General features: G+C 55.0%; 1 protein-coding gene across 1 annotated transcript in view; it reads right to left on the minus strand.

The window, feature by feature from the left end:
* Positions 1-1,655: 1,655 nt before the first annotated feature.
* Positions 1,656-24,762, minus strand: part of EVPL (envoplakin) — a 28,130-nt gene continuing 5,023 nt past the window's right edge. Inside the window, exons 2-22 of the mRNA XM_054393969.1 lie at positions 21,617-21,716; positions 20,949-21,103; positions 19,795-19,918; positions 19,072-19,197; positions 18,731-18,769; positions 17,844-18,005; positions 17,143-17,250; positions 16,400-16,495; positions 15,826-15,951; positions 14,849-14,995; positions 14,561-14,715; positions 12,467-12,564; positions 11,240-11,421; positions 10,306-10,484; positions 9,744-9,882; positions 8,997-9,190; positions 7,966-8,116; positions 6,768-6,851; positions 6,572-6,682; positions 5,885-5,977; positions 1,656-5,105 (exon numbers count right to left, since the gene is read on the minus strand). Coding sequence (XP_054249944.1) covers positions 1,656-5,105; positions 5,885-5,977; positions 6,572-6,682; positions 6,768-6,851; positions 7,966-8,116; positions 8,997-9,190; positions 9,744-9,882; positions 10,306-10,484; positions 11,240-11,421; positions 12,467-12,564; positions 14,561-14,715; positions 14,849-14,995; positions 15,826-15,951; positions 16,400-16,495; positions 17,143-17,250; positions 17,844-18,005; positions 18,731-18,769; positions 19,072-19,197; positions 19,795-19,918; positions 20,949-21,103; positions 21,617-21,716 — 6,019 coding nt within the window. The remainder of the gene's footprint in view (positions 5,106-5,884; positions 5,978-6,571; positions 6,683-6,767; positions 6,852-7,965; positions 8,117-8,996; positions 9,191-9,743; positions 9,883-10,305; positions 10,485-11,239; positions 11,422-12,466; positions 12,565-14,560; positions 14,716-14,848; positions 14,996-15,825; positions 15,952-16,399; positions 16,496-17,142; positions 17,251-17,843; positions 18,006-18,730; positions 18,770-19,071; positions 19,198-19,794; positions 19,919-20,948; positions 21,104-21,616; positions 21,717-24,762) is intronic.

Consider the following 24,762-nt stretch of genomic DNA (forward strand, 5'->3'; position numbering starts at 1 on the left):
CTCTACCAAGAGGAAACAGGCTGGGAACAGATGCTCTGGGGTGTGTGCAATGATTTCCCCCACTGCAAACCAACAAATTGCCCCATATTGATCATGGCCCCATATTGATCATGGCCAGCTGAGATGGCCACAGACACCACCCATAGGGCTGGCAACCCAGACCCTGCAGAACATGGGACAGAGCCTGGACAGATTATGGAATGGAACTTTGGTGTTTGCATAGCTGGACTCAGATTGTTAATGCTGAGCACTGCCTACCAGCAGGAAGGTAACAAGACCTGTGATTGTGCTGAGCTTGCCAGCATGGAAACCATTTCTTCTTGGAGCACAGACTTAAATCCCAGTTAGGCTATATGGAAACAGAGGCTTTGCTGCTGCTCTGATGGGAGAAGGAGGGAGAGAAAACCTCTACCCTTATGGATCATATAGAGTGTGTTGGAGTTCCCAAACAGGGTCAGCTAAAAGAGCCCTTGGGAGAGGGTTAAGAGCAGTTCATGCTGATAGAAAGTCATTTTTCTAACTCTACAAAGACAGGGGATGTACCACAGTGCTCCACAGCAGGAAGAACATTTGAGAGATGAGACTTTGAGAGATGAGACTTTGAGAGATGAGACTTTGAGAGATGAGACTTTGAGAGATGAGAGCTGAGCAGTGGCAGTTACACAGAGGAGTGAAAGCTCACCAAAAGAAAGATCAAATTTTCTGTACTGCTGTGTGGCTCCTGCAGGATTAGCAGAAAGCAACTTCACATCACTGTTAACTGCAAGCATCATCAGTCTGCTACTGAAGGTCATTCCTTCCCTTGCAACATATCTGCCTCTGGACAGGTACAGGACAGACCCCCACATCATCTCCTTCACCAGGGTTTGGTTTTGCTTGGGGCTTGACTTCCTCTGCCAGCAGGTCCGTGAGGTGACCCAAGTCATTGTGCAGCCAACATCACACTGGGTCTGCAGCCAGAGAGGCACCAGGGACAGGCAAACTCTTGGATCAAACATAACATAGAACTGCAGCCTTTAGAGACCAAGTCCCTCTTTCAGAAGTGTCCAAATGACCAGGGAGCAAAGTCCCATTGGTTTTAAGGACAAATACAGCAAAATCTTTAAATATATGGACTCACATGCAGGAAGAAATGTAAGGGGCTCGGTGCTGTGAGATCAGGGGGAGCAGGAGTCTGCAATCCCTTTGCAGATCAGGCTGCAGGACACAAGACTGTGTGTGGGAAGGACTCACCCTGCCTTCACCCACTTTACAGCCTCAGCCTGCAGAGATGACACAGCCACAGAGTCACGCTTTCTACGTTTATTGCATGCAGAAGAATGACCCAGCTGGAAACCACTCTGGCTCTCCCTCCCTCCTGGCCAAAACCACGTTTAACCTACTGCCAGTGGAGCTCTCACAGTGAACCCCCCCTCCCTTTTGCTGTCACAGCAGCACCCCAGGGACTGCAGGGCCCCCAGTGTGTCCTCACATGCTCCTGCTGGCCTCCTCACATGGCCAAGCTGTGTTGGGAAGCAGAGATAGCTAAGAGAGAAAGTATGCAGCCCTAAATGCTAGATGCTCCGTTCCTGTCATCCCTGCTGCCTCCGTGGGGAGAGGTGTTTTGGAGAGATGAACTCCTGAAGGAACCAGATCCAGCACACCCCTGGATCCACTCAGTGCCTGAACCGTGAGAACCTGGGGGAACAGCTGGCCTGGTGGTACCGCTGATACCCCTCTGACGTGGCGGGGAGCAGCAGGAGGCTGCTCAGTGAATCCTTCTGGCAGAGAGCCATGGCCTCCTTGTAGTTTATCTTCTCTTTAGTGATAGGGTCAATGAGATCTTTTTCGTAGTTGGACTCATCCTGGAGCCTGTTGGCCAGGTCACCTGTTATCATCCCAGTCTGGGCAGCTTCCAGCACGGGGATGCGGCCGGTTTTCTTGGGATCGATGAGCCCTCCGGTGAGATGCTGAACCTCCAAGTAGGGGAAAGCACTCTCCCTGGTCATCCAGCCCTTCTGAACTGCTTCACCTACAGACAGCCTGCGCCTGGTCACAGGGTCCTCGATCCCTGTGAAAGCCTTCTGGGCATTGAGCAGTCTCTGCATGTAGGTCCTGTCGACCAGCCCCCTCTCAACTGCCTTATGGACTGACAATCGGTCCCGAGAAATGAGATCTACGATGCCCCCCGTGGCAGCTTGGGCTTCCAGGAGCTTCTGAGCAGTCACAGGGTCCAGCAGCTTCTTGGCAACAGCAGTTTTGATATTGTACTTGGTGTCAGTGGCAGTGTCATAGACCCCGGCGATGGGGGATGTGTCATCACAGAAGCACTTCTGTGAGGCTGGGGGGAAGAAGCTTTGGGTTTGGTGGGTGGTGGGTGATGAGACTGGAGATTTGGAGATGATGGAGCCAATAGAGAGGGATGAGGGAGGCTTGGATTCCCCAGCCACCAGCAAGGCAAACTCAGAGATGGGAATCTTGCCATCCCGGTACAGCTGGTACTCCTCCTTTGTGATCCTCCTCAGCCTCAGCGCATCGTCGATGGAGTACTGCTTCCCACTCTTCTTGTCGAGGAGAAGGGAGACTTCCCCGTTTGGGCCTAGGGTGGTGACTTCCTCCCAGTCACATTCCAGCTCTTGCAGCTGGATGTACTGGCCCCTGTCTATGATACCTCTCTTATAGGCCTCGTAAGGTGACATATCCTTCCCTGTCTCAGGATCCAAGATAGAGATCTTGGTGGAGAGGTTTGTCTCTCTCATCTGGGTCTCGTGATTGATTTCTTCCCGGCTGACTTTTGACTGGAGATCTCGAATGAACCTCTCCTTGTTGTAGATCTGGTCCTTCTCCCGAAGGATGTCTGCTTCCAGCAGGGCAAACTCATGTTCCAGCTGCTTCTTCTTCTGCCTGTCGTTCTCGGTCCGTTGGTTAAGCAGCTTGGACTCCTCCCGAAGGAAAAGCACTTTCTGCTGCTTCTGCCTCTCCAGGTCCCGCAGCTCACTCTCCAAGTTGGCTCTCTCCTGGATGGCCAAGTTCCTGGCTTTCTGCAGCTCGGTCTCTTCGCGAGCCCATGTCCTCTTCATGCCTTCAGCCCTCTCAATCTTCTCCCTGAGCCGCCGTACCTCCTCCTCTGCCTTCTGCTTGGCTCCCCTCTCCCTGCTCAGGAGCTCCCAGATACGTGCACGTTCGCTCTCCAGTGCTCTGTCCTTCTCCACTCGAATCACCTCCTTGTAGATGGTCTTCTCCTGGGATTTTGTTTTCTGCAGGACATCGACCTGCATCTGCAGGTTCTTGCATTCTCTCTGCAGGTTCAACACCTCCATCTTCTCTCGGTCCAGTTCCACGCGCAGGTTGCTGGCAGACTGTTCAAGGACCGGATCCTTCTCCAGCTTGACCACTTCTTCCATGATGATTTTTTCTTGCACCGGGGCTGGGCTCTCCTCCAGCTCCTTTATTCGCAACGTAATTTGCCTCATTTCCTTCTCCAGGGCAAGCCTCTTGCTTCGATCCTCCTGAAAGGTCAGCAGCTTCTCCTGCTCCTCCACCAGCGCGCGAACCTGCTGCACGTCACGTTCCAGGCGGCGCCGGTTGCTCACCTCCTCATCCAGGCTCCGGCTCAGCCTGTTGTGCTCATCTCGGAGCTTTGGGTCCTTCTGGGTCAGTATCACCTCTTGAACAACCACCTTCTCCTCTGGCTTTCGCCTCTCCAGCAGCAGGTATTTGTTCTGCAGGTCATAGATTGCGTCCTCCGCAGCTCTCCTCTTCTGGGACATGTTGCGCACCTCTTGACGCAGGCGATCAGCTTCCTTTTCCAGGAGGGGATCGTTCTCGTAGCGAATTACTTCCTTGTTGACCAGCTTGGTTTCCACCTTGGATCTCTCCCTCTTCCATTCATCCCTTTCACCCTGCAGCCTAATGAGCTGCTCCTGGGTCCTGCCATTGGTGTTCACCAGCTCGTTGAGCTGCTGTTTCAGCCTGTCGATTTCTCTCAGGATCTCTGGGCTCTTCTCATGTTTCACCACCTCCTCTATAACCTCTTTAAACTCCACCACCGGTTTCTGGGACCTGAGGACATTGAGCTCTGCTAAGGCCTCTTCCACTTCACTGTCAATCTTGGTCCTTTTCAGAGTAACCTCCTGCAGCTCCCTTTTCAGGTGTGCAATTTGCCGTTCTGTTTCGGGATCCACCAGGAAGATCTCATTGACCCTCTCCTTAACCTCCACCCTTGGTTTTTGCTTCTCTGCAATACTGTACTGGCTCTGCAGCTCCCCCAGCTCTCCTGTAAGCACCAAGTTTTTGCCTCTCTCTTCTTCAATCAGAGTTTTAAGCTTGGAAGATTCTTTCAGTAACTCTGGGTCCTGCTCCACCTGCTTCACCTCCTTAACAATAATTTTGGGTTCTGCCGTTTCAATCAACCTTTCCACCTCCTCGATCTTGTTCTTCACTTTCACTATGGCTTCCTCAGCAGACTTCCTCTTGAAGGATTCCTCATCGATTTGTAGCTGCAAGGTCCTGACAGACTTCAGCATTTCTGGGTTTTTCTCCACCTTGATCAGCTCCTTCACCACCACTTTCTCTCGGATGTTGGGCTGCTTTCTCTCCAGCATGTGCAGCTCTCTCCTCTGCTGCTCGAGTTCAGACGCAGCAGCCAAGCTTTCCTCCTGGAGACGCTTGATTTCCTGCCGGAGACTGGCTGCTTGGCTCTCCAGGCTTGGATCTTTCTCAATTTTTGTGATCTCTTTGGTGAGCAGCTGGGCAGGAACAACTTTCTTCTCGCTCTCCAGCTGGGCAAGCTTCCGGCTCGTCGCTTCAATGTCTTCTTGCAGGCTCTGCCTCTTTTTGCCTTCCTCTTCGATCTGCTGTGCCATCTTAGACAGGTTGCTCTCCACCTGTGGGTCCCTGTAATACTCTATCACCTCCTTTTCTTCCACTCTCTCAATGGGCTTCTGAGTCTTCAACATCAGCAGCTTGTTTCTGCGTTCCTCCAGTTCCTCTTCAATCTTGGCCACTTGCCTCCTCTCCTCCTCTAGCTGTGACTTCAGGCCCTCAGATTCCCTGCTTGTGGTGGCTCTGTTTTCAGACTGCTGGGTTTGCTCACGTACAGCTTTGATGTCCTCATGCACTTCCTTCTGCAAGGGAAAACCAAAAAAAGAAATAAAACCCTAAAATGGCAGGGAAACCAAGTCACTCTGAGTCTGGAGCTGAGGCCAGGCAAGGCATGGTAGGAGACAGAACTGCTAGAGAATCCTCAGAGAGCCTCCAAATAAGGCTATTTGTGAATGGCAAATGAGGACACTGCCACCATCTGAAGCAACTGACTTGCTGTGTCTTCCCTTTGTCATGGAGGTGCTGCAGCAGCCCACAAAGGTGCTTGGTGCTGCCTTGCTTTATCTGCAGCTGAAGGAGGGCAATGAGCCCAAGTCCCCACTGGGCAGCAGGTTCCTGTCACCCCAGTTCAATCTCTTCTCCTCCCTGAGCACACTGAAAGACATCCAGACCAGAGACCTTTCCTACAGGTGGATCAAGCCCTACAAGTGCATAAAAGTCCTATTGCTTTGAAGTGTTCCTGGAAGGTTGTAAGCAGCCACATCCACAGACAAAGCTGAAATTGTTAGGCTCTGAAGGCTTAAGAGCCCTCAGCTTTTTTTCTTTCCTAGTATAAACTTGAGCTTCAGCAAAGAGTTGAGGGCCTGCAGAGGTGATCCAAATCACAACCTAAGATGAGTGTCAGTGCAACTGTGATTACTCATAGGCTTTTCCTCACAGGGGCTTTCAATCCTGTCCTTCCTCACACCTGCACAAGGAGTGAGCAGATCCCAGACTAAGCAAATTGCTGACAGCTTTGGAATCATCATTTCAGCCTCCAATCTTGAGTACCCCAACCTGGCCATGAGCTCTTAGCTGGTACCTTCTCAACGATCTTCTTGGCAAACTCCAGCCTGCTGAGCTGCTGTTTATTTTCTGCTGCCAGCTCCATGTAGAGCTTGGTGACATCATTTTCCTGAAAGAGAAACAGCAGTGAGAGCCTTGTCCCCCTCACCCTGACACAGATCTCTTGGACAGCACAGTCTCCCCACTTCTCTTTTCACCCGGATTCACTATTCCAGGGATTAGTGTCTTCACATCTGACTTTCTAGAGAGACACAGAGTGCAAGGACTCATGTAGGAGTCCTTTTATTTGAATGCCTGTTAGATGCCTGCTAGCTCACACAGGGTCCAGACTTCCAAATTCCCCTAGGGCCACACATGGATGGCAGCTGGCAATCAGCCCAAGGGGATGCAGGACAACTGGGGTGTAACTGGGAAGAGCACTGAGGAGCTCTGGCTTGGTCCTGCCCCTACACACACATCCTGGAAGTTTTCTCTTCACACACAATATGGTAAGGAGATATCAGCAGCAATCTCCACCAAAGGTGCCAGACACAGCCCTAATGCTGGACCTCATGTGCTGCTTTGCCCCATAGACAGAGATCCCTGATGACATCCATCCTTGGGATTAGGACCATGATCAGATGTGTCTGCAGGAGTGGATTAAGCCTTGTAGAGGTTGTGGGGCTGTCTTAGGTAAGCAGCTGGATAATGGTTTCCATCTTACCTGAGCCTGGATGCTTTCTTGTAGGGGGGTCACACGCAGCCTCTTTGCAGCAGAGTCAGTCAGGGTAGGGTCCAGAGAAGAGCTGTACTTGCCTGCCTCGAGTTCATAGTCCTGTTCAGAGCAGAAACAGAAGAATCAGCTGGGATCTCCTGGGTGAGATGCTAAGGGAGTTCTGCATGGGGGAACCAAACCATACATTGAGGGTGGACTGCACATTCCGGGACAGTCTGACCACTGCATTCTTCTCAGGCTCCTTGCTTTTGATCTCCTCCACCAGCCTCTGCAGGAGACACACAGCATGTTAAGGGCAGGTTGAATTACAGCAACCCAGGGATACTCTTGCAGTAAGGCTCTTGGTCAGTAGCTCACCCTCAAACTGGAGGAAATGGTAAGAACAGGAAAACATTTAGGAAGAGTCTCTGGGGCTTTAGAGGATCTCAGCAGCACTCTCACTTGCCCAGGACCTGCCACACTGATTTATTTCATTCAGTTTTGGGCTCCCCAGTTCAAGAGGGACAGAGATCTACTCGAGAGAGTCCAACAGAGGGCTATGAGAATGATTGAGGGACTGGAGCACTGCCTTATGAGGAGAGACTGAGAGCCCTGGGGCTCTTTGGAGAAGAGAAGACTGAGAGGGGATTTAATAAATGTTTATAAATATCTGAGGGCTGGGGGTCAACAGGGAGGGGCCAGGTTCTGCTCAGTTGCACCCTGGCATAGGACAAGGGGCAATGGATAGAAAGTACAGCACAGGAGGTTCCACCTCAACATGAGGAGGAACTTCTTCACTGTGAAGCTCACAGAGCACTGGAACAGGCTCCTCCAAGAGGTTGTGGAGTCTCCTCTGGAGACTTTCAAGACCCATCTGGCTGTGTTCCTGTGTGACCTGTGCTGGATTCCATGGTCCTGTTCTGGCAGGGGGTTGGACTTGATGATCTCCTGAGGTCCCTCCCAACCCCTAACATCCTGTGAGCCTGTGATCATGTATGAGAGAAATACCAGCCAACAGAGACCTCCCCATCTCATCATCTGAGCTAGTCAACGTAGTATCTGCTCAAGGAGAGAAAGATGCAACACCTCAGCCCAAAGTGCAGTCTTTCAGGATCTGGGTGTGCCCTCTCCATGAAGAGGATGTCAGCCTGGGGGTGGCTAGCACAGATGAGGACACTTGCACCGTAGATGAACACAGTGGGGCAAGATGCATCATCTGTGGGCTGCAATCCATTGTGTCCTTGTTCCAGCTCATTGACTGTGACGGGTGGAGCACCCAGCTTGGAGCACCCAGCTTGGAGCTGGCTGGCACTACTTTGCATGCTGTTCACAAGCAAATTCCCAAGCAAATTCCCCCACCCCTGTGACACTGCAGGTTATGACCCCTTGGCCCTGGAATGCACCTTCTGTGCCTGCAGCTTGTAATTGATCTGGCTCGGCCCGTCGGTGGTCTTCACTTGGTGCTTGGGCAGGTTGTTCATCCAAAACATCAGGTTCTCATTGGAGTTTTGGAACTGCTGGTAGGTGAGGCTGATATTTCTGAGAGTCTTCTCTCTGCGCAGCACGAAAGGTGAACAGGAACATTTAAGGGGAAGGGCAAAGATTCACAGTCAGGTTCCTAAAAAGCACCAAGAAGCACAAGTGGGTGACAGCTGGTCCCTGATTGGGGGGCACAACCCTGTGCACATCAGGTTTGCTACTCCAGCATGAACACAACTTGAGAGAGAAGGAAGAAGGCAGGCAACCAACAGCAATGCCTGTGAGAAGTGTTAAACAGCAGGGTGTCCCTGGGCAGAGTCACTGGGGCAAGCAGAGGCTCTCTATGGGGAAGCTCAAAGCCTGTGCTCTGCCTAGGGTTTGGAGGGGTCTGGAGCACAAGTCGTAGGAGGAGCAGCTGAGGGACCTGGGGTTGTTTAGCCTGGAGAAGAGGAGGCTCAGGGGAAACCTTATTGCTGTCTACAACTACCTGAAGGGAGGTTGTAGCCAGGTGGGGGTTGGTCTCTTCTCCCAGGCAACCAGTGGCAGAACAAGAGGACAGAGTCTCAAGCTGTGCCAAGGGAGGTTTAGGCTGGATGTTAGGAAGAAATTCTTCACAGGGACTGGCCATTGGAATGTACTGCCCAGGGAGGTGGTGGAGTCACCATCCCTGCAAGTGTTTAAAATAAGCCTGGATGAGGCACTTGGTGCCATGGTTTAGTTGGTTAGATGGTGTTGGGTGATAGGTTGGACTAGATGATCTCTGAGGTCTTTCCCAACCTGGTGAATTCTACCATTCTGTGATGTTAGGGTGGTGGCAGCTACACAGCAGGACAGCCCTGAACCTTGGTAGGGCAGAACAGCGGCCAGGATCAGGACCTTGCAATGAAGACCACACTCCTGGGCCTGGAATGCTGGTCCAGGTTAGCTAAGGGGAGTAGAGCTGCTGCCCCCTCACCGCTGATCCAGCTGGTCTGCCACCGCGTGGTAGCGGTCATTGAGGAGCTGCACCTCCCGCCTCTGCCGGGGCAGGTCGGGGCAGTACTCCTGGAAGTTGTTCTGCACAGCACTGCAGCTGTGCTCAGCGTCCTTCAGCCCCCGGTTCAGCTTCAACACGCAGTCCTCCTGGGCCACCAGGTCCCGCTTCATCTTCTGCAGGGGCAAAAAGACACCTCCAGGAGTGCACTGCTCCGGGCACCGAGCAGAAATCCCTTCCTCAGCACAACGGTGCAGCGCTGAGGGGCTAGCCAGGCTCTCCAGGATGGACACACCACATGGAAGAGATGGAGCAGTAAAGAGGGTGGGAAGCAAGGTGGGTTGGATGGTGGATGGAGCAGAAGGGAGAAGTTGTGGGGAAGGCAAAAAAAAAGAAAAAAAAGGCCACTGTGAGTGCTAATGATGGGGCAGTGAGGCTGGGAGCAGGAAAGCACAGAGGTGAGTGTGAGGCAGAGCAGCAGAGGTAAGGGGTGCATCATCAAGGGGTTTGTAGGGGTCCCAAAGGTAACCTGAGAGGGACAGAGATTTTTGCCAGCCAGTGAGTGCAGGTCAACCTGCAACACCAACACAAAGCCTCCAAGGAACAAGTCCTTAGAAAGCCTTCATCACCAGCCCCTGGGGCTGCTCACATGAGTGAAGTCCAGCTCTCCCCAGCACTGCTGCCTGAGCTCAGAGACCTCCCTTCTCAAAGAGCCTGAAGTGCCCCTACCTGCAGATCGTTGGCCCGGTCCTGCAGAGCATTGGGGGATGCAGGGATGATGCTGTCCTGAGCCAGCTTAGCCTCAAACGTGCTGACAATCTTGTCTGTGTTCTCAATTTGAGTCTCCAGGTTCAGGGCAGCCTTAGCTCTGGGGAAGGGGAAAATAACAGGACAAGGTTAGCTCTGGGACACCCCCATTCTTCTCCTCTTCTCTCTGATTTTGCATGTTTAAGCTCATTTAACATCAGAGCTGCTGCAGCATGGCAGAGAACAAGCACTGTGCACTCACAACCCTACCATGCTGCCCAGAAGTCAGATGTTGCATTTCACCACACACTCACTGTGGTGGACTTTCCACAGTGTGGGGGGATCTGACCACAGATTACATACAGGAACTCCTTCAGGGGTGCCTTTGATGGTGGATGGGAGGTTTCCAATCTCCACTGGGCTGGATGGACCTCAACCAATGTCCAGAGAGACCAAAAGCATTCCCTCTCATGCTGCTGTGTTGATACCTCTGTGTAAGGACTTCCTTCCCCCACCCCCACCAGACCTTGCCACCATCACTCACTTCTCATTGTACAGGCTGGAGAGCATATTGACATCGTTGTATTTACTCCTGAGGGCATTCAAAGTGACAGGCAGCTGGGAAGCAGAGGTGCTGGTGGGTTTCTTGGCCAGGTAGGTCTCACACTCCTTCTGCAAGGTATCCTTGGCTGCCCCCAGGTTCTCAAGCTTCTTTGTTGTTTCCTGGCACAGCAGACAGCAGAGTCACCCAACAGAGCCATACCAGTGCTGCTGTGAAATGTGTCTCCCTCAGGGGCAGATTGTGCTGTGGGGCTAAGGGTGTGGTGGCTCACTCACAGGGATCTGGTCCTTGGGGCACAGCCCCATCTAGACTGGGGCTGTCTGGCAATGGCAGGGTGTGGGAAAGAGATCCCACCAGGCAGAGATGGAAGATACCTACCTGCCTGAATACATCCTCCTGCCAGGGCTGGATAAATACCCACAGATGAGGATGCAGCAAGGTGAACTACTATGGATCCAGCTCTTATGCCGGAGGAAAGGAGAGGGCACCAGGGCACTGCCTCTCCTTCTGACCCCCTTCACATCCACCAGTCATCAGGTGAGCCAAAACTGGTCCTTGCATTAATTCCTCCTATCCCATAGCCTTTTATGTCACAGACTTGAGATTGAAAGGTGACAGCATCCCCCACAACTTGGCTGAGGACTCCCCAAGAGCAGTGCCTAGTGCAGAGCTCCAGGAGTGGAGCCTCTTGCTGCAGAGCTCAGCCAAGGGAAGGGGCTGTGCCTCTCGAGGGTTTGGCCTGACCTGTCCCCTTTAAAGGGCTCAAGCCAGCCTGAAACCCTTGCAACTGAAACCTGGTTTCCTCCTTTGAAGCACAGGCTGTCATCTCCTGTGGGATTCATGCACCAGTTCTCCTTTGGGCCAAGGACACGGCGCTACCAAACTCCTCCTGCTCCAACCTGCCTGCAGCACTCACCTGCTGGTGTTTGATCCTTCTGGCAAGGTCATCTGTGGGGTCATTGTAGTTCACTGGAGACCTCACTCTGTTCAAGATCTCCTTCTCTACATGAATCAGGTCCTTGCCAACACGATCCAGGCTACTAAGCAGCTGGTCAGCTTGTGGATCATCCTGGACTGCAGGGGGGCTCTTGGGCAAAGCTGCAGTGAGACACAGCCTGGGTTAATCCTCATTTCTCAGCTGTCAGCCCAGCCTTGGGCCATGACCCTTTCCCCAGGCTCTTCCACACATGGTCCCTAAAGCTCCAGGTCCCTCTCATGACAGCCCTGCTGCAAAGCTCTGCCCTTTGTGCTTTGCCAGCTCTGAAGGACACAGAGCTTCTCCTGACCATGGGGGTTTGGTGCAACCAGAAACAATTCAGTTCTCATTTCTAACCCACAGAGAATCACACACTTGGCTGTGCCTACCCATGGCAAAAGGCTTAGGAAAATGGGTTTAGCTCTGCCCTGGCCAGCCAGAGCTCGAGTCCAAAAGAGGAACAGCCAGCCAGGTCCTGCCATGCAGACACATCCCTGCTCAGCTTTCCTGGGAGCTTTTGAAGTATAGCTGTGAGGGTAACACAGCAAACCAGGGGTTGGGATTTACCCATGGCTGCCTGCTTATTCCACAGCCCGCAGCTAGGGAAGAGACTGTGAGAGATCCAGATCCCAGAGAAGGTTTAATTAAAGCTTCTGGATGGGAATATCCCCCTGCAACCACTGATGGAGCCAGAGGTCAATCTCAATGGTCTGAGAAAGGCAACAGAGAGTTTAAATTAATTGCCTGAGATTTAGACTAGCTGTAAGAAAGAAATTATTCACTATGAGGGTAGTGAGACACTGGCCCAGGCTGCCCAGAGAGGTGGTAGATGCTCCATTCCTGTAAACATTCCAGGTCAGGTTGCACAAGGCACTGAGCAACCTGATCTAGTTGAAGATGTCCCTGCTTTCTGCAGGGGGCTGGACTGGATGAGCTTTTAAGGTCCCTTCTAATCCGTCCTGTAATTCTGTGACCAGGTGGTGAGCAGCAGCAGGAGTCAGGGTATCCCCTCTGCTCATTTCCCTAAAGCAGGAGGCATCCTCACACTGACCACCAGGTACCTCTGCCTGCTCAGGTGGGGGCTCTGCTTCCAGCCAGGGCTGGGAGCTCTGAAAGGAGTTGGCAAGGACTTGCTGTGGAGAGGGCTTGACTAAGCAGCTGACTTACCTTGCTGGCTGGGCTGGACCTGCTCCTTGTGGCTGCGTCTCAGGGTGCTCAGAACTGCTGCTCGCTTCTGCTTCACAGTGTTCAGCTCCCCTTCCAGCCTGCAAGCAGAGAGGAGCAGGACAGGAAACAGCTGCAGTGAGAAAATGTCCCCAGAGGCTGGGCAGGTGTTCCCAGAGAAGGCTGGGGCAGGTGTCCCCAAAGGCTGGGCCAGGTGTTCCCAAAGAAGGCTGGGCAGGGGTCCCCAGAGAAGGCTGGGGCAGGGGTCCCCAGAGAAGGCTGGGCAGGGGTCCCCAGAGAAGGCTGGGACAGGGGTCCCCAAAGAAGGCTGGGGCAGATGTCCCCAGAGAAGGCTGGGCAGGGGTCCCCAGAGAAGGCTGGGACAGGGGTCCCCAGAGAAGGCTGGGACAGGGGTCCCCAAAGGCTGGGGCAGGGGTCCCCAGAGAAGGCTGGGGCAGGGGTCCCCAAAGAAAGCTGGGGCAGGGGTCCCCAGAGAAGGCTGGACAGGGGTCCCCAGAGAAGGCTGGGACAGGGGTCCCCAGAGAAGGCTGGGACAGGGGTCCCCAGAGAAGGCTGGGCAGGGGTCCCCAGAGAAGGCTGGGGCAGGCTGGGAGCCTGAAGCCTTTTTGTAACTCAGAGCTGTCCCTTAGGAAGGGGCAGAGCAGCAAGAGCAGCTGGTTGGTTCGAGCAGCTGGTTGCTCCCGATGGAAGCAGTGTTTCCAAGCCTCAGCAGAAGCTCTCAAAGCTGGGGAGGTGTTTCCTATCCCTGCAGTGCTCTGCAAGGGTCACAGGAGGTGATTTCAAGCAGCTGCTTCTGTGGCTGCTGCACTAGAACCCAACTCTCACGTGGGAGGATGGTTCCCTTCTAACGCACCTGGAGCAGGGATCAGCCAAAACATCTCTGAGGGAACCAGGAGGATGGAGCCTTTGAAGGACCAGCCTAGTTCACATCCCTAGCATGGGCTGCTCCAACCAAACACTGTGCTCCAAAGCCAGCAAGCCCAAATCCCTCTGGCCACCATCCAGCCCCTCTGCAGGGCCAGGACATAGCTCCATGCAGAGCAACTGAATGGTGCAGCAAGCTGGGAAATCAAACAAAGATCAATATTTTGGGTGTAGGAAGGGAAACAAACACTGGGAAGTGAAACAAGCTGTCAGATGTGAAAAGGGTGAGAGTTTTCCAGGCAATGCCTCCAGTGCTTTCCTTCTGGAAGGATGAGGGTTGTGGAACACTGGAACAGGTTGCCCAGGGAGGTGGTGGAGATCCCATCCCTGGAGACATTCACGGTCAGGCCTGGTGGGACTCTAAGCAACCTGATCTAGTTGGAGATGTCCCTGCTGACTGCTGGGGGGCTGGACTGGATGACCTTTGAAGGTCCCTTCCAGCCATTCTCTGACCATTCTCTGTTCCAAACAGTTTCCTTTCCATTTTCCCACACACACAAACCCCAGGAATCCAAAGGATTCAGTGACCTGGGATGTGTGGCTCAGGAGGAGCCACACGATGAAGTTACCACCACTGCATGACTGGGGATCTGGGTGCCCATTGTGGGCATGCCCAGCTGGCTCCAGGGCTGGGCTGTGGCTTTTCCACAGCACTCAGCAGCACCGACTGATCCCAGCTCCCAAAAGGGAATGCCAAAGCTGCCTGCACTGCCAGCCCCATCCTGTGGGAACCACACAAGCTGCAGGAGCACCAGGCAGTGGAACACATGGTGGTGCAAGGAACAGCTCTTCATCTCCAGCTGGGGGCTGGTTGAGAGGAGATACCACAGATAACTCCATCCTGTTTGGCAAGTCCCAAGCTCCAGACTGATTCTGCAATGAATTTAGTCAAACCTATGCAAGGCAGATGTTTGGGTGAAGAAATCAAGCTTGGCTGCCAGAAAACTCATTGCCAGTGAGGTCCCTGCAGCGTGCAGGGCTGTTGAGGAATGGCAGGAACCTGGATGAGATACTTGGGTGCAGGAAACAACCTCTCTCCAGGAGGGACACTCCAGAGGTCTGTTGCCAGCTGCTCTTTCTCTGCAGCTGAGGCAGTCAGGCTGCCTCTGGCCCAAGAGCATCTGTCTGGGTTGAGCTCTCCACTGCACTCACCTGTTGACCCTCTCTATGGACTCAGGGTCTGGTGGAGGGATGGAGAAGCAGGCAGAAGGTGCTTCCTGGACCACACCAGTGCTGCTCTGCACCACCCACATCTCTGGGTTGCTGTTGTCCTTCAGGGTGTACTTCTCACCTCTGGCCAGCTGCACCTGGCACACAGAGACAGACTCCAGTCAAAGGCTTTGTGACACTGGAGCAGCTCCCCCACCACGGAACCAAGGCCTGGAGCACCCAGAGAAGAACCTCTGCCTCAGCTGAGGGTGCTGCTAGTCAAGCCCTCACCTCCCCAGCATCCCAGTCACAGAGGGTGTCCAGGGTGAGGCTCTGGGGGGGCCGCATCCTGCGCAGTTTCAGGGGGCTGATCTCTTTGCTCCTCCTCTTCAGGTCAGCGATGCTCTTCTCTGCCTGCTTCACTGCCTTCTCCTCACCCTAGACAAAGCAGGGGAGGCAGTGGTCATGACCAGGCTTGGATGGCAAGGCAGGGGGTGATCACACTGCAGTGGGTATGCAGCTCTCCATCCTTGTGTGCTTGGACAGCTGCTTGGTTTCCTTCGCTCACAGCAGACCTGCCCTTGAAGGCACAGCCTGAGTTTACCCAAGGTGATCCCATACTGTCATACTAAAATCCCCTGGAGAAGGTTTTCTTCTCAGAAGAGGAAGAGACACCTGCCAAGAGATGGCTGCACTGCAGTGTCAGGAGACACTGAGAGCTCAGCACCTCTTGGGAGCTCAATGTGTTGCATGCCACATCTCCTCCCTCTCCCCTGGGCAAAACTTCCTTTCCTACCCGCACCTTAGCCCTGAGGTCAGATTTTTTTATTCCCTTCCTTGCCCTTGGCTCATGAGAGTGCTGAGGAGATGGGAGGACCTTTCCCCAGTGCTTGGATGCCAGCAGCTCATGCTCCCTGTGGACTCTCTAATCCAAGTTTCTCACGCTGAGGACAAGGCACAGCTCCTCCCCATGCTTCTCCTTCACTCTGATGGTGATGTGGGGCCTGGCTGTGTGTCCTGGGTGGAGACAAGTGTCTTCCCAGGGGTCACTGCTCTGCAGTGTGGACCTTCTGGGGCTACAGAGACTGAGTGTCCAGAGCACAGCATTGCCATGGACTTCTCCTTCCCTAGCACAGAGCTGGGATGAGCTGTCCCAGTAGAGTTATTTACCCATCTCTCCCCCTTCCCCACTGTTATCTCCTGGGGAGCTTGCAATGTCTGGCCTGCCCCTTAGCCCTGGCTAGCATCACCAGCCCTGAAGACCTCACCTGCAGCTGAAGCAGCAGATCTGACACCACACCAGGGCTGTCTTTATTGAACTTGCTGTATTTGGTGTCCAGGTCAGTGTTCATCTTCTTGAGGGAGTGGCTCACAGCCTCAGCATCATCCTGGAACTGGAGGTGGGGGCAGGAAATCAGGGATGGGAAGACATTATTGTCTCCAAGTCCAGTGGGGCCTCTCAGTTCCCAGCATCTCTCCCACAACCTGTCTGGGGCACACAAGACCCTACAGACCATCCTCAGAGTGTGCTTGGACAAGGACCCTCCATCACCTGAGCCACAGGGCAAATGATCCCAGATCATCCCAATGATCATCCCCAATGATCCCAGAATCACAGAATCAACAGGGTTGGAAAAGACCTCAAGGATCATCAAAGTCCAACCTGTCACCCCAGACCTCACGACTACTGAACCATGTCAACAGACAAGCCCCAGGTAACGACCATGTTTTGAGGGGGGGTTCTCCACAACACCCTCATTAGGTGCAAGCAAAGGACCTCCCATCCCCAGCCCAGCCTGACCTTGCAGCCACAGGGACCATGTTCTCCTCACTGCCTCTTACCTTCTTGTAGCTCTCCACACTTTTCAGCTGACTCTCTTGGCAAATGCAGAGGTTGAGGAAATTCTGCCACTCGTTCTTCAAGGCTTCCTGGTGAGCCTGTGGTGGGACAGAGCATGACTCACTGGGCTCCAGCTATCCCCTCCACCACCAGTTTGCCTTTCCCCAGAAGTCCCAGAGATCAGAGGAAGAGGAAAGATTGCTGCTGGGCAGAGACAAAGCTGTGCCCAGGTGCTGCCTGATGCTGAGCCTGAGCAAGGACACTGCTCAGCAAGGACCTGGCTCCCCCAGAGCAGCCACCATTTCTCAAGGGGTCTCAGTTGCAGTGGTGCTGGTGGCTGAAAGCCCATCTCAGCTTGCCACTGTGCCCATGGGCTTGGAAATACAGCCTTGGGGGTTGGGAGCTGGCCTCATGTCACAGCCAGGTCATAGCTGGAGGTTCACAGCAGCATTGACTGCAGCTGCTCCTGTCTGAGCACCAGAGCTGGCCCCAGCACACAGATGTTAGCCACTATCTCCTGGAGGTTTCTGAAGGGTAGAACACCCTGCACTGCTCCCAGCTTCCCCAAAGGCCTGGAGCAGGCAGGAAGATGCTGCAGCACTGTGGGTGCAGTGCAGAAGGAAAGACTCACATAGCAGCTCTGCAGAAGAGGTGATGAGGTCTCTCCCAACCCATCTCCTGACTCTTGATGCACAGAGACATTCTCTTTCCCTTACTGGGCTTGGGAGGAGACCCCTTTCCCTACCTGGATGGGTTTGACAGCTGGGTGCTTCAGCTCAATCATCCTATCCCCATCATCCTGAAGGTGGTTCACAAACTCCTCCTGGCTGAGCAGCTCATTGGCCTTGAAATCCTGAGGGGAGGAAGAGAACTTTCATGACCCTGGGGAGCACAGAGTAGTCTCCTGGGGCACCAAACCCTATGGAGCAGAGAAAAGGCTCCCAAAACAGAGACACCTTTGTTTGGTTGCTTGTTTTTTAACAAAGAAGGGGCCAGGCCCAGGTAAAACAAAGGAGCCAGGCTTGGCCCTCAGAAGGCAGCAGGGCACTCATGCACAGAGCATTTGCCTAAGCAATCAGCCCTCTCCTCTTCCTGCTCCCAGCACAGAGCAGTCACTGGGGGTAGTACTTTGGCCATGACACTGAGCCCTCCCCTCCCCTCTGACCCCTGACAGCCTCACCAGCAGCTCTCTCCTCTCTGATCCCATGTGCCAGCCCTGGGGCCAGGAGGGGCCAGAGCATCTCATCCTCAACTCCACTGTGGACCCAGAGCATCTCTTCCACCCCCCCTGTTGCTGTGCCCAGCACTACTGGGCTGCCCTGGGAGATCAGCAGGCTCAGAGCTGGTGGTGGATGCCCAGGAGGCTGGGGTCCAACCTGCAAAGCTGCCACCCTGGGCTTGGGCAGCCTGTGGTGGCCAGGACAGGCTGCCAGCCCCGGGGCTCACCTGGTACTGGCGGCGCACACTCTGCACGTCCACCATCTGGTCACTCCAGTCCTGCTTCAGGATCCTGGTCTGCTGCTCTGTCAGGTAGCCCAGCTCCTTGGTGCAGCCCTGGAGGTGGTGGTACAGGCTGCCCAGGCTCTGCCCACGCCAGATGGAGGCTTTCTGCCCATGCACACAGAGAGAGGCAGTGTTGGTGCTGCTCAGCTGAGGAGCCCCTTTCCCCTCCTCCTCCTCCTCCCCAGGACCCAGCTCGTGTTGCAGGAGATTCCCAGAGACCTCAGTGAGACACTTTGCTGTTATCTGATGGGGCTGCTCTTCCCTCTGCCTCCTTCACAGACAGGATAAGTTTGTCTAACCAGACTCTCAGGTGCAGGCTGGTGCCTGGGGCAGGCTGAGAGCTGGCCCAGCTCTGCTCCACTTCCCACAAATGCCATCCCTCAGCTCTAACCTCTACAGGCCAAGCCCAGCACCTTCTTCCTGGCCACCACCTTGGCTCCAGCTGCTCATTTCCTCTCTGCAGCCCTCGTTAGGGATCAGGGCAAGCCTCAACATTTGCAACCCCAACTTGGAACAGCGTGGGCTGGGACAGGGTTTCTGCTGCCACATCCGTGCCCCTGAGCTGATGGACACATGCAGCTCCAGATCAATGACCCACAAAGAGGAGACCCAGATCTCACCCACAGCACTGCCCTGAGGCCAGCAAGCATCCTCCACATTTACACCCATCCTAAGGTGGGGAGGAAATGGGGAAAGAAGATAAGGGACATGGCTTCCCTGTGCAAGACCAGAGGTAGCTCCCGCCCTGAGCTGAGCATTCTCTGCCCATCAGGGTTGGTGTTACTCTGCTGCATGTCCCCACCTGCCCAGAAAACCACCAAGAAGCTTACCAGCAAGTCCTTGTACTGGCTTTTTAAATCTGCCACATCCTGGGTTACAACACAGCCAAGGTCAAAGACAGAAAAAAAAACCCAAACAAACAAACAAACAAACAAAAAAAAAAAAAAAAAGAGAGAGAGAGAAAAATGTTAGCAAAATGTATGGCAGGAGATGATTTATGGAAGGTGCTTTAGAAACCACTCAGGAACCACCTCCCTGGCTTGATCTGCCCAAGCTCAGGTCTCCCCCTGCCCTCTGCAGAGCAAGGGTGGAGAAGCAGATAGAACACCAGACCAGAGAGGGTCCCCACCTGAGGCTGCCAGCAAGCAGGAGGGGATGGAGGTTGCCTTACCCCAGAGCGGAGGTTCTTGATCTGGAGCCCATAGGCTTCAATCTCCTTCTGGAGGATGTTGTGCTCTGCTATTTGCTTCTCCAGCTCTGACATGCCAGGGCCATACTGTCCTGAGTTGACTTGTTTCTGTGCAAGAGGAGCCAGGCAAAGGCCTTGATTTCAAGGAGAAGCCCCAGGGAGTGCTGCCAGGGGCTGAAACGATCTGGCACCTGATCCCAGCCCAGGAGGAAGGGAAAGGGAACTCCTTGCTCTTGGTTGCCATACACAGGGGCAAAGATAACCAGCCCAGAACACCCTGGTGTGCCAACCCCCAGCCACCCTACCCGTGGTGGCATGCAGAGCATGGCCGTGGCTACCACCCAGCCTTCAGGGGAACCCAAGGTGACTCCAAACTGGGCACTGCACAAGGCCAAGACCTTGCAGCATGGAACCCTAGGATGTAAGGCTGTCCAGTCTTTGAAGACATCACCTTCCCCATCCTTTCATCCCATAGCACCTCCACCTGATCCCCTTCTGGTAGCTCTTCATCAGAAGGGATCAATCAAGAGGGTCCTCCAGAGTATTTTAAGAGGTGGGAGAAGAGTCCTGCTCCTTCCCAGAGTCAATTCCACCACCCAGAGTGTGATGCTGAGCAGATGATGGCTGGCAGAGCCCTACAGGCTCTGTGGACATTATCTGCCCTTGTAAGAGCTGGGAGATACATCTAAACCCAGCTGCTGTTACCATCTTTTGGTCCAGGATCCTGGCCCAGTCTACCCTGGGCCCCACATCAGGGATGTTCAGCTGCTCATAGAGGGCCCTGTACTCTGCACACAGCTGTGTCACACGGTCATGGAGCTGCTGGATGCTGCCAAGGAGAGAAGGCACATCTCAGTGTCCCTTGGCAAGAGGGAGAGCCAAGGTGGGCTTTGGAGAGCCCACATTTCACTCCCAAGACCCAGGCTGCTTGTTGCCCCTTTGAGACTCTGCTCTTCAGCAGTGGCAGCACTTTGTCCTGGTGCTCCCCATCCCCAGGGATGGCTCAGGAATGACAGCCCAGGAGGAAGCTGCAGGGGGATCATCAGAACTGCCCCTTCCCACCTAGGAAACAACTCTTCCCTCCTGATTTCCACCTAGAAGGGCTGGAGAATGAAGGGGAGCACAGCTCCAGAGGCTACCTGAGGCTCTTCTCCCATTCAAACACCCAGCCCTGCTTGCTTGAAGGGAAGGTGTCCGGTTTAGGAGAGGCAGAGGAGTGGAATTTCCACGGGAGAGGGTCATGGTTCAGCTCTGCATTCCTCTGGTACCTTCTCCAAGAGCTCCCAAATAACACTGGGGAGAGCTCCCTCTGGTAGCCCCACACCCCTCTGTCACAGAATCACAGAATGAGGTTGGAAGGGACCTTAAAGACCTTCCAGTTCCAGCCCCCTGCCAAGGGCAGGGACTCCTTCTGCTGTCTCCCATGTATTGGCAGAAGCCCTGATTTTGAGGCTCAGGTCTATGGGAAGAGTGAAACTCTGCAGCCCATGGCAAGGACTGGAGCTCAGTCTAGATCCTGGGGAGGTTCCCCATTGCTCAGGGCCCCCCTCACACCTGTCCCCCCTGCTGTACTCTATCTCCACAGCCACCCACCTCAGTCCCTGATCCCCTCCAGCCCCTCCTTCCAGGCAACCTGGGCCACAGGGCAGATCCCAAAGCTGGGTCTCCCTGACGCAGGAGTCCTCACACTGGCTCTAACCTGCCAGCCTGACCTGCTGGCAGCAGCCCACCCACACCCCCAGCCAGTGCTGGGGTAGGCAGCAGCTCATGGTGATGACTGGAGCTCAGTCTAGGTCCAGGGGGGGTTCCCAATTGCTCAGTGCCCCCCTCACACCTGCCCCCAGCCCTGCTGTGCTCACTCCTTCTCTATCTCCTCAGCCTGAGGGTGTTTCAGACGCTTGGCACGGTCCACATCCAGGAAGAGGTCCTTCAGCAGGGTCTCTGCTTCCTTCAGGTTCCTGGCATTCTCTTGCTGGAACTCCAAAGCTTTGTTCTTCTGGTGATTGCTGGAATCCTGAAGACCAGGGAAGATCAGAAGGGGGAAAAGCCTGCTCGGATCACACAGCCCTCCCAACAATCTCCCTGGTCAGTGCTGAGGGCCTGGATGCCCAACACACTGACCACAGAGGAACCCTGGTGCCAGGGTGCAGCTGGGCAGTGTGTGCCCAGCCCAGCCACCTGCTTCAGCATCTCTCCCACCCAGGGGACCAGCATGGCTCAGGCTGCCTGCCTGCCTCTGGGGTTGCCGGGAGGCACAGGGCTGTGCTGCTGCAGGTGAGACAGCCTTGGCTGTGGGAAGCATGAGGCAGAAAGCAGAGAGGCTCCAATCTGGGAGGCCCTGGCATGCAGCCCCAGGGGCTGGGAGGCTCTCTGGGGTTCTCTGTTCCTCCCCAGCCTCCAGTCAGCCCCCAGAGCTGCACCAGCACCAAGCACCTGGTGCACGCAGCAGACACCTGGCCTGTCAGCCTAGACACCACGCTTCTAGGCAAAGCTTTTCACCTTCCTACCACCCTCTGCCACGCCTCACCTGCTTGAGCCTGGACTGTGTCTCCAGGATGTCCTTCTCCACCTGGTCAGCATTCGTCTGCATGCGGGAGATGAGCACGGCCAGCTCATTCGTGGAGGACCTGAGAGGGGAGCAGCAAAGCACAAGCGTGGCTGAAGGCACTTCTCACCCTCCTCACCACTGCCCAGGACCTGACACGTGTGCTCCCTCAGGCCTTCCCCCCAAAGGAAGAGGCTAAAGCTGTGGCCAAGGGCATGGATGCATACAAGTGGTCAGTGCCTGGCTGCTGCCTTCAGCCCAGAGAGCCAAGCAGAGCCTGGGCTGCAGCAGGAGAAGTGTGGCCAGCAGGGCCAGGGAGGTGATTCTCCCCCTCTGCTCCAATCTGCTGAGACCACACCTGGAGCACTGTGTCCAATTCTGGAGCCCCTGCTACAAGAAGGATCTGGAGGTACTGGAATGTGGCCAGAGAAGGGCTATGAGGATGAGCAGAGGGCTGGAGCTGCTCTGCTCTGGAGACAGAGAGTTGGGGCTGTTCAGCCTGGAGAGGAGAAGGCTCCAAAGAGACCTTCTTGTGGCCTTCCAGGATCTGAAGGGACCTACAAGAAAGCTGGGGAGGGACTTTTTAGGGTGTCAGGGAGTGACAGGACTGGGGGGAATGGAACAAAACTAGAAATGGGTAGATTCAGATTGGATGTTAGGAAGAAATTCTTCCCCAGGAGGGTGGTGAGACACTGGAACAGGTTGCCCAGGGAGGTGGTGGAAGCCTCATCCCTGGAGGTTTTTGCAGCCAGGCTGGATGTGGCTGTGAGCAACCTGCTGTAGTGTGAGGTGTCCCTGCCCATGGCAGGGGGGTTGGAACTGGCTGAGCCTTGAGGTCCCTTCCAACCCTGACAATTCTGTGATTCTATAGGATCAGAGGTGGTGTGTCCAGAGCAAGTGGGCAGGGGCTTTTTGCACAGCATGCAGCTCATCTGCACAACTCCTTGCCACAGGACACCACAGATGTTTAGAAGTTCCTGTGGACTGGAAAAGCATAAGAAAAGAAAAGAAAAAAAAATGGCTGCAGGGCTCCCAGCTGCACCCAGAGCACATCTGGAATGGGAAGACCCCAAGCCACAGACAGCTGGAGGCCAGGAGAGCAGCCTGCAGAGGCAGCACAACGTGCTTGCCCTGTTTGGAAGTGTTTGCCTGGGTGTCTGCCCTTGGCTGCTCGGTAGGGCTGGGTGAGATGGCACTTCAGACTGAACCAGAACTGCCATCCTCTGCTCTTCTTTCATGCAAAGTGCTCTGCAGTTCAGCCTGTGGAGACGCTGGAGAGCTCAGTGCCACCCCAGGACTGGGCTGCAGGGGACAAGGGCTTGCTGCAGGCACTACCAACCCCCCAGGCACTGCTTAGGCTGTGGCAGTCATGCTGCTTTCAAGGCTTGGGGACAAATTTCCCACAGCACAACCACCAACCCTCTTCTCCACGGTGAGGATTCACTGAAGGGCCTCATCAGACCACTGCCTGCTGCCTCTCACCTTGGTGCCACCACACAGCTGATGGCTGCCACCATGGCCCTGCTGTGAATGAGCAGGGAGAGCCCTGCTTGGAGCAGCTGGATCCAGAGCTTGCAGCAGGGCAGGGGATGGTTCCCAAAGTTCCCTGAGGAGAAGCAAGCACCAACCTTGGTGCCACCTTTGTCCCTCTGTCCTGTTGTTTCTGCCCTGGAGGACAATGCCAGCTGTACCCTGTAGGCAGGGAGAGCAGTGTGCTGCCAGGATGTGGGCAAGCAGAGGTGGGAGGGTGTGGGCTGACAGCATCATGGAGGGACACAGAGCCCTTGGATGGCTGCTGGTGGGACAGAGCTCAGCACAGTTAGGGACTGACTCTGGGGTCTGAGACCAGAAGGAAAGAGCTTGAGCAGCAACAGGGGACACTGCATGGGGGTCAGCTGAGAGGCAGGGCTGGTTGGCACCTCTTTGGTGGAGGAAGAAGGTAGGAGAAAGGTGATGCCCTGCAGCAAAGCCACCCACACCTGCCCTCCAGCTGTGTGGTTTCCTTCCTAGCCCCCAAATCCAGCAGAGGCAGCAGGAAGTGGTTCCCTTAATGGCTGTCATCACTCCAGCTCCTCATCCTGGCTCCAGCCACTCCACAGTTCACACCAGAGGCCAAAGCAGATGCTGGGGCAATCATCTGCTGCAGCCTCAAGTGCCTGGGAAGCACTGCTGAGTGTGATGCTCACCCCGAGCCAAGCACTCAGATGCCACAAGTGGAGCTCCTGTCTCAACTCAGCTCAGCCCACACTGACCATGGCCAAGCCAGTGTCACACACAGCCCCAAGCTCCTGCTCACAGCATCCTCCTGTCCCCTGTTCCTGACTCCTCCCTGGGATTGACTTTCCAAGAGGCTGGTGTGGGTCTGCGACGCAGCAGCTCTCAGCTCCCTTGGGGGCTTGGGGCTGGCAGCTTCTCCTCACCATGCCTCAGCTTCTCCCCACCATGCCTCAGCTTCTCCTCACCATGCCTCAGCTTCTCCTCACCATGCCTCAGCTTCTCCCCACCGTGCCTCAGCTTCTCCTCACCGTGCCTCAGCTTCTCCTCACCATGCCTCAGCTTCTCCTCACCATGCCTCAGCTTCTCCCCACCATGCCTCAGCTTCTCCCCACCGTGCCTCAGCTTCTCCTCACCGTGCCTCAGCTTCTCCTCACCGTGCCTCAGCTTCTCCCCACCGTGCCTCAGCTTCTCCTCACCGTGCCTCAGCTTCTCCCCACCGTGCCTCAGCTTCTCCCCACCGTGCCTCAGCTTCTCCTCACCGTGCCTCAGCTTCTCCTCACCATGCCTCAGCTTCTCCCCACCATGCCTCAGCTTCTCCTCACCATGCCTCAGCTTCTCCTCACCATGCCTCAGCTTCTCCCCACCATGCCTCAGCTTCTCCCCACCTTGCCTCAGCTTCTCCTCACCATGCCTCAGCTTCTCCTCACCATGCCTCAGCTTCTCCCCACCATGCCTCAGCTTCTCCCCACCGTGCCTCAGCTTCTCCTCACCGTGCCTCAGCTTCTCCTCACCGTGCCTCAGCTTCTCCCCACCGTGCCTCAGCTTCTCCTCACCGTGCCTCAGCTTCTCCCCACCGTGCCTCAGCTTCTCCTCACCGTGCCTCAGCTTCTCCTCACCGTGCCTCAGCTTCT

The sequence above is a fragment of the Indicator indicator genome, chromosome 29, assembly GCF_027791375.1.
Source record: "Indicator indicator isolate 239-I01 chromosome 29, UM_Iind_1.1, whole genome shotgun sequence".
NCBI lineage: Eukaryota > Metazoa > Chordata > Aves > Piciformes > Indicatoridae > Indicator > Indicator indicator.